Source organism: Dromiciops gliroides, chromosome X (genome assembly GCF_019393635.1).
Source record: "Dromiciops gliroides isolate mDroGli1 chromosome X, mDroGli1.pri, whole genome shotgun sequence".
NCBI lineage: Eukaryota > Metazoa > Chordata > Mammalia > Microbiotheria > Microbiotheriidae > Dromiciops > Dromiciops gliroides.
The window spans coordinates 4,657,243-4,666,200 of NC_057867.1; the positions used below are offsets into that span (position 1 = coordinate 4,657,243).

At 46.9% G+C, this 8,958-nt stretch overlaps 1 protein-coding gene across 1 annotated transcript; it reads left to right on the forward strand.

Moving 5' to 3' along the window:
• Nucleotides 1–1,491: 1,491 nt before the first annotated feature.
• AKAP4 (A-kinase anchoring protein 4) lies at nt 1,492–8,045 on the forward strand. Its single transcript, XM_043974904.1, has 5 exons — nt 1,492–1,587; nt 2,983–3,030; nt 3,478–3,576; nt 5,477–7,618; nt 7,866–8,045. The coding sequence occupies exons 1-5, from the start codon at nt 1,492–1,494 to the stop codon at nt 8,019–8,021; spliced, it is 2,541 nt and encodes an 846-aa protein (XP_043830839.1). The 3' UTR covers nt 8,022–8,045.
• Nucleotides 8,046–8,958: the final 913 nt, after the last annotated feature.

Sequence of the window (8,958 nt, forward strand, 5' to 3'; positions counted from 1 at the left end):
TCTTTCTTGGGTCAGTTCAGGGAGGGAAAAGGGATTCAGAATGTGGGAGGGATTCTTTTTTGGGTCAGCCCAGGGAGGGAAAGGGGATTCAGATGTGGGAGGGATTCTTTTATTGGCTTAACTCAGGGAGGGAAAGGGAACTGAATTCTTAGGAGGGGAATATCCCTTTGGATATAGATTTGAGCCCTTTGAGGTTATTTTATGTGTCTCTTTGCCTCCACCCTCAAAAAAAACCCTTATTTAGTCTTATATATTTAGTAACTATTGTGGTGGTATGGACCCAAGTGATCTTGGTAGCTCAGAGAGAATCCCTATACAAAGGAACTGAAACAGGGAGATAGAGCTGCTGCTATCTTAGCTGCCAAAGTTAATGGGGGGAAAGACATCATCAAATTCTCTAGTTGGGATGAATGGCCCACAGCCATGAAATTTGGTATAATCTACTCCCCAAAAACTGAGTGTTGGGAACTGTCAGGATTGGTCTACCCTTCACATTCCCTCCTCACCAAAAGGATGGGGGGGGGGCTGAAAAGAATGGGGGAAGTAAGGGCAACACAAAAGAAAAATGAGGACTTATATTAAGGCTGATCACAAAATCGGGCCCAAAATTCCCTTGATTTCCTTAAGAGGTATTTTAATATAAAAAATCAGCCAGAGCTGTGTGCTGGCCCTGCCCAGTTTTGAGCTCATCACAAGTCCATTGATGACTGAGGCTGATGACCCTTCAGGGTATCTGTGATGCAACAGAGGGTGATGACCAGCCCCTGGTAACAAGAATGGTGAGGGGAGGCCCGGCTAGTCAGTTGCACTCAGACCGCCGGACGGGAGGGACATCCAGCTGTAAGGTGCCCAAGAACTCGGCACTGCCCACTACCATCTAAGGGGCCCAGCTTCCTTTCTGGGTACCAGGCTTCAATACAGACTACTCTGCCAAGGTAATAGAGTTAGAGTTTTCTTTTGTCTTTTCATCTCTCTTCTCTTCTTAATTTCTTTGCTTCCCTTTTAGTTCTTTAGGTTTCTGGGGCATTTCTAGTTCATGTAAAGAAAATCTTTATGACACCTTTTTTTAATCTCAAATGACAAAGGCCTCTAGGGATGAGAAAAGGAAGAATTTCCCCCCTTTTTCTTCTGAAATATAGTGTTGGGGGGTGGTTTGTTTTTCCAACTTACCTTTCTGAGACAGAGTAATTCTATAGAGTCTGCTGGTGTCATCAAATTGGGAAACAAGACCAAAAATGGGAATTCTTATATCAGAGGGTTCTCCTCAAATCCCTAAGTATTTGGGGATGGGGGTATTAGATAATCCCTAAACTGGTATGAGGATTCTCTCTCCCCACCCCCACCCGAAAAAGTGAGGTTTTGTGTCTGTTGAACCTGCTAATTCTAATTGTAAGTTTCAAGTATTGGAGATCCCTTCCCTCATGATTACACACACCTTTGGCCGAGACTCAGAACATTTCCTCCCATACTTGTCCATTTGTCCCATTTCAGATGTCTGATGATATTGATTGGTTACACAGCCGCAGAGGGGTCTGCAAAGTTGATCTATACAGCCCAACAGGACAACAAGATCAGGATCGTAAAGTGGTAAGTGCCCTTGCACCCCAAATTGGGGCTACACATAATCCTAGGGTGCTCAGTGAATCTTTGGGGACCTCAGGCTCCCCAGTTCTCTGACTCATTCTGGCAAATCACCTACAAACAACAAGTCTCACTCAGTTCTGATACCACTGCCAAAACAGGGGACTTTATTTAGACTTGCTATATAACATGGGGAAAGAAAGAAGGGCAGAAGGGAAAGAAACTGGAGAAATTTTAGGGGAAAAGATCTTTAAAATCAGGTAAAATGGAGGGGGGAGGGGGACACTTAGAGGTCAGGGTTAAACAAGAATATATTGCCTGGCAACCAATTTCCATGACCTCACACAGGTCACGATGTAATAATGCCCCCCTTTACCCAGGCAACGGCCAGCTGGATCAACCCACCTGTAACTCTCAGAAAGCCATGATGTCACAAAGGGAGCCACTGACTTAAGAGAGTCCAGAGAACCTGGCTTTGAATCCCAGTCCCAGCTCTAGCCCTAAGGAGCTGTGGGGCCCTAGGGAGAGACGAAGGCTTCTTTCTGCTGTTCTTACTTAGCTCCCTCATTCAATTTGTCCTATAAAAGGCTAACTTCTACAGAAAGCTCTCCCTTTAAGGATTTCACACTCCAGCAGTAGAGAATCCTGTTCACATTCCAAAGTCAAGGTTACATCCTACCCCCAATATCATCCATACCATTTGGTTAATGACAGTCCAACAGGAGATGCAAATGATACCAAACTGAGAGAAGGCCTTCCCAAGTGAAAGCCAGCCAGCCCTATGAGGAGCTTTCATTTCCCAACAGGGAGGGGGGATCCTGAGGAAGAAACTTTCTATCATATTGATAACTAGCTGACAATTCTCTAGAGTTCTAAACAGTTTATAACACAACCATACACTATAGTGTTCTCATAGGGTCCTTAAAAACGTTGTTGAGGAAAACTCAAAGGGAAGACTAGGTCGAGGTCAAGGATAGTACATATTAAAATTGCACTTCCGCTCTTCACTGAGTTTGTTTCTAAAGAGATCATCCCAAAGTCCTGTGCACTTTTGACCCTCATCTTCTTGGCAAAGGTGATGGCAGGACAGGGGAGAAGAGAGATCTTGAGAAAAACAACTCTGTGGAGAACTTCACAAAGGTCCCAGAACACAATGACAAATGCAACCAAGGGAATGACAACCACCCCTAAGGGGACCCAGGCTCCCCTAGACTCCTACCGCATGAAAAATCAGGAACACTCTTTCTTCCCCTCTCCCCAAATGGGGAAGATAAGAGCTGTGCAGTAGTAGGGAAGAAGGAAAGAAAGAAAGGGATAAGGGCTCTGAGGACTTGGCATGGCTGACGCCTCTGTGGCCAGACAGCTTTCCTAACCCTGTCCTCCCGTCTCCTTCTGGCTTAGATTTGCTTCGTCGATGTATCAACTCTCAATGTAGAGGACAAAGACAAGGTGAGTAGTTAGTGACCTCATTTCGATTTGACAAGTCACCTAATCACCAAGGGTCTTGTTTATAGTGTTAAGATTCTCTCCAAATGAGGAAGAGAAGGGCGAAGAGTAGATCCTTTGGCTAAAATGAAGGTCTAAAGATCAAACCCTCAGCCCAATTTGCTCTTTCTTATATGGGCTTTCTTTCCTTCCTTACTCTTCCCCGATTTGCACTTTTTAACACAGGCACCCATCATTTAAAAAGGGAAAGAGGGAGAGCAAGCAAAGCAACTTTGATATCATTCTATTCCCAGCCAGTCACATGCCTTTCTTATACCGTGCTTCATGGATGGGAATTGGAAGGAGACACAGGAAGGACAATCAGGCCTGAAGGGGGACTAGCTTAGGGAGAGAATTGTTGGTTTGCCAATAGTCCCCTGAAAATGTCATCTCTTTTATTATCCACAACAGGATGGGGGACCTAATTCAGAGGGGGAGCTGGACCTGGAGAGTTTGGAAGAAAAGGAGATAATTGTCATCAAGGACACAGAGAAATTAGATCAGTCCAAGGTAAGTGCCTAACCACTGAGTGTCACTGTCTTCCACCCCCACCCCCTCCTCTCCAGGAATGAGGGATGTTCTATTACTCTCCCCATTCCCACTGTTTCCTTACCTATGATTGGCAACCAATCACATTCAAGGAAACTCACATCATTTGCATAACTGTCACTCTGGAACTTTAAATATGCAAATGGTCAGCAGCAGTAACTTATAAACGACTCAGCAGATGTCATAAGGGTAGTCATCCCAAAGTGAGCTTCAGAGTTTTTATGTGGGCTGCCCAGGGCCCTCAGGGCCTTAGTTCTGAGTTTATACAGACTGAGTTCACTGGGTTGGGGGTGGGGGGAATCTCAAAAGTCTCACTGACCATATGTTGTCTCTATCCAATGATTCTCCCTCCTACGTATCTAGGCTCCCCGGTCACCCATTTCTAACTGAAGCTGGTCATTGTAGTCATAAAGGTCGACCCTTGAGTGACACACGTCCTCTGACATACCCACACTTCATACATAGGACACATTCTAAGAAAGCACCAGTCCACTGGGCTCCATGGGACATTGTGCCCAGCAGCCCTTGCATTTAGTCTTGCTCTCACAATGCTAGTACCCAGAACCCAATAGAAAACTTCCTCCCTCTTCCAGCCCATTCTAATCCACCTTTGGAGGAGCAGAAAGTAGCCTGTGGAGGAAGGAAACAAGACATTCTAAACAAAACCAGAGTTTCAGTAGGGATAGGGGGAAAGAATATGGACTTCTGGGAAAGGAGAGACGTGCGCGCTCACACGCACGCACACGCACACACGCTCTCTGAGCAGAGTAGTTCAGGTTAGAATGAAAGTAACCCAGGTTTCCTTCCCTGATATCATACACATAGAGAATAGACTGGTAACATGGATTCTTCCATCAAATTGGGTGTACACTACATAACATTTCACACTTCCTATTTACAAGGTTACAAAGAAGTTCTTTTACAGAGTTTGCAAAAGTCGCAAAAGGGGGTCTGCCTTAATAACTTTTGGGAAAATTATGTTTGCTGTACAAGATTTGATTTTTCACATGTAAAATATAAATCCATTTCCAAAAATACTGTATGATGCTATGGTTACTGTAAAGTAAAAACAAAAAAACAAAGGGGTTATTAAATATTGAAACCCCCTTGCTGACTTTTGGCCCACCCCGTAGAACTATGGGGAAGAGGAGAGCCTATCACATTATTCTCACATGTGTACATAGTTCACGTACATGTGAAGATGTGGCCATAACTTAGGCATTTCCCTATACTCACATACACGCCTATGCTTATTGTCACATATTTGACACATAGTGGAATGGATAGAACAGTGGAACTGGAGTCAGAAAACCTGCTACTTTACTACATGTGGGCTTGGTCTCAGTCTCTTAATCTATCAAATGGGGAAGTTCAGGCTTGACAGACTTCTAAAGGGTCCCCTCCAAGCTCCAGATGCTATTATTTCTGGTATTCATGTTTACATTCATTGGCTAACACACACACACACACACACCACCATATATACAAGTTGTCATACGTTCAGCTGTTCACCCCACACGCGGTCATTTGCTTTAGTGGCAAACACATATTACGTTCTGTGACAGCTCCAATGCACCTGCATATTATCTTTGTGCCCACATATAATATAATCGTGCCTACTGAAACAGAACCTTGGCCATGCCCATCCCATTACCATTACCCTATGTCACATGGCAGTATGTGTCTGCAGCCAACCTCAATCCAAAAGGTGCCTTTAGAACTTCAGCTGGATCCACAAAGGTATAGAAGTGTGCCACCCGACCCTGCCAAGCCCTAGGACAAAAAGAAGAGGGAAACCGCCCCTCTCCTACTTTTGATTGACTGGGTATGTTCCCCCTCCTTTCCTTCCTTCCTTCCTTAGACCGAAGGATCCGTGTGCCTTTTCAAACAAGCACCCTCGGACCCTATCAGTGTCCTTAACTGGCTCCTCAATGACCTGCAAAAATATGCTCTCGGCTTCCAGCATGCTCTGAGCCCCTCATCCTCTAGCTGTAAGCACAAAGTTGGGGACCTTGAAGGTGGGTACCGTAGTCACCCCAACAAAGACAACTGCTACAGCGTCTACGCTGATGAACTGAGCATGGACTACGTGGCAAACAACCCCCACAACCTGCGTCTGGAGATGGCCGCGGCCAAGAACACCAACAACAACCAGAGTCCTTCAAGCCCCCCAGCAAAGTCACCTAGCACACAGAGAGCAGTCATATCTCCTGATGGCGAATGTTCCATGGATGACCTTTCCTTCTACGTCAACCGGTTGTCCTCCCTTGTGATCCAGATGGCTCGCAAGGAGATCAAGGAAAAGCTCGAAGGAGGAAGTAAATGCTTGCACCACTCCATCTACGCTTCCACTGGGGACAAAGGCAAGAACAGCCCCCGAAGTGCAGTCAGCAAGATTGCCTCCGAGATGGCTCACGATGCGGTAGAGGTGACTTCAGCTGAAATGCGAAGCCCTGGAGACCTTGATCATAAGGACCGGAAAACCTTCTTATACAGCGAATTATCCAATAAGTCCAAGGGAGGGGACAAACAGATGTGCCAGAGAGACAGTAAAGAGTTCGCCGACTCCATCAGCAAAGGCTTGATGGTATATGCCAACCAGGTGGCCTCTGACATGATGGTATCTGTCATGAAGACCTTGAAAGTCCATAGTTCTGGTAAGCCCATCCCAGCCTGCGTTGTGTTGAAGAGAGTCCTGCTGAAGCACACTAAAGAGATTGTGTCTGATTTAATAGATTCTTGCATGAAGAACTTACATAACATCACTGGTGTTCTGATGACCGACTCCGACTTTGTCTCTGCTGTAAAGAGAAACCTATTCAACCATGGCAAACAGAATGCCGCCGACATCATGGAAGCTATGCTGAAACGCCTAGTCAGTGCCCTTCTTGGGGAGAAGAAAGAAACGAAATCCCAGAGTCTGGCCTACGCCTCGTTGAAAGCCGGATCCCATGATGCTAAGAACAAGAATCAGAGTCTTGAATTCTCTGCCATGAAAGCCGAGATGATGAAGGGGAAAGACAAAGGAAAAATGAAGCCTGATCCATGTAAGTCCCTGACCAGTGCTGAAAAGGTCAGTGAACACATCCTCAAAGAGAGCCTTACTATGTGGAACCAAAAACAAACTGGTGGTCAGACCAAGATGCATGGCAAAGTAGGTACTAGCCGGGAAGACAAGAGAGAGAAGATCAGCCCTTCTACTGATTCATTGGCCAAAGACCTGATTGTCTCAGCCCTGATGTTAATCCAGTACCATTTGACCCAGCAGGCCAAGGGCAAAGATGCCCTTGAAGAACCTGAACAACCTGCTTCCACAATGGGCTACATGGCCCAGGGTGCCCATTATGAAAAATGTGGCAGTGGCCAAAGTGCAAAGGCACTCTCCATGAAACACCTGGAATCACGGGGCGGCCAACACGCTGGTCCATCCACTTCACCCAAAGAGCTCGACACTCAAAAACTGGACATGTCAAACATTGTTTTGATGCTTATCCAGAAGCTCCTGAGTGAGAGTCCATTCAGCTTGGATGACCAATGTGAAGGTGAGAGCAAACGGGCTGAGTCCAAATCCAAAGTGTCTTCTTCGACATCAAAGCGGTCTGACAGAGGTGAGGAACACTTCCAAGACCATCAGGAATTCGATTTCATCAGTGGGATGAAGCAAGTGAACCGACAGTTCGTAGACCAGCTGGTCGAATCTGTGATGAAGCTGTGCCTCATCATGGCCAAATATAGCAACAACGGGGCAGGCCTCGCTGAGCTGGAAGAGCAAGGACTCAATCACTCACCCAGTTTCCGGGCCAGCAATTCCAGGTGCGCTCAGGATGCCATGATGTCCCACTCGTATCACGATAACCCTGGGCCTGAAGTCATTGTTAACAACCAATCTTCTACCAGCAACCTGCAGAAGCAGCTTCAAGCTGTACTCCAGTGGATTGCTGCTTCACAGTTCAATGTTCCCATGCTCTATTTTATGGGAGATGAAGACGGTCAGCTTGAGAAGGTGAGTACAAAAAGTACTAAGCCCGACCTGTGGGGGGAACACGGGGGAGAGAGAAGAGGGGGCTCCCCTCAGACCAGACAGACAGACACTGGAAAGCAGCGTGGGTACAGTTAGCTTGGGATGGACATGTCTCCCCCCCCCCCTTGGGACTCCAAGTGATTTTGATGATCAATCTGAGCTTGTTGCCACCCCCAGTCTAAACTAAGCCCTACTCTTTCTTTCTTTCTTTCTTTCTTTCTTTCTGCAGCTTCCTGAAGTGTCAGCCAAGGCTGCTGAGAAAGGCTACAGCGTTGGAGATCTCCTCCAAGAGGTAATGAAGTTTGCCAAAGAAAGACAGCTCGATGAAGCAGTCGGGAACATGGCTAGAAAGCAACTGCTGGACTGGCTGCTCGCTAACCTGTGAGCCCACTCCATCGAATCCTCTCCTATACTCCCTTCCACCAGCGCGTTCTGTCCCAGCCGGAGTGCCACGCTCCATCCTATGATAGTAAAACGCACGTTTCCGCGATGGTATTGAATGACACGAGTGATTGTACCACGAGTGACATTGAATGTCCAACGAGCTGGGCCCAAGACGAATAAAACACACGCCTCAGAAAAAAATAAACTCTGTTGTCGTGGTCTTTTAGCTCTGACCTTAACCAAGGCCCAGAGGAGAGGGGCATGGGTGGGGCTGGGGTGAGCCCAGTGGGACAGATTGTTCTGAGAAGGGTGGGCCTGTGGTGAACACGTGTCTAATTAGACTCAATCTGGGACTGGTATACCCCATGGAACAACCTCACCCCAGTCCTCCCTCCTGCCCCTGCCACCCACAGACATAACAGAGTTGTGTGTGTGTGGGGGGGGGGTACTTCTCAGACCCAGGGTGGAATAGAAAGAAAAATAAAAACATATAAAAAGAGAACATTCTGCTAACGGGGATTTTATCACATGATAACTAGAAGGGGGGTAGTTTTTATGGTCCGCAAAGTTTAAGGTTGAGTCAGCCCCTGTCCTAGCCCCAAGTGGCCAAGGGGACAAAGAGCAAAGATGGCCCCAGGGTCATGAACGTGGGAGGCAGGTGACAATGCCAGCTAAAAGAAGTTTCTGGGGAAGGAGTTGCTAAGCTCAGGTGGGCGGGCCCATGGTGAGTAGGAGATGACTTCTTCCTGTAGGCAGTTGGCGATTGGGTCTGGGGAACCTCAGCAGAGAAGCCAGGCTAGGCTGGCTGTAGCCCTGGGAGACCTCAGGGAGACATTTGCCTAGATGATGAACAGTGGAAGTGGGGAGTGAAAGAAAATGCCTAAGGGAAAGAGAACAGAGTGTAGACCTTAGGATTGGTAGATCCTTAAGGGAGAGGA

Coding starts and splice junctions, on each gene's coding strand:
- AKAP4 (XM_043974904.1), top strand. CDS start 1,492: ATGTCTGATGATATTGATTGGTTACACAGCCGCAGAGGGGTCTGCAAA. Junction 3,031..3,477: donor ATGTAGAGGACAAAGACAAG/GTGAGTAGTTAG, acceptor TATCCACAACAG/GATGGGGGACCTAATTCAGA. Junction 3,577..5,476: donor AGAAATTAGATCAGTCCAAG/GTAAGTGCCTAA, acceptor TTCCTTCCTTAG/ACCGAAGGATCCGTGTGCCT.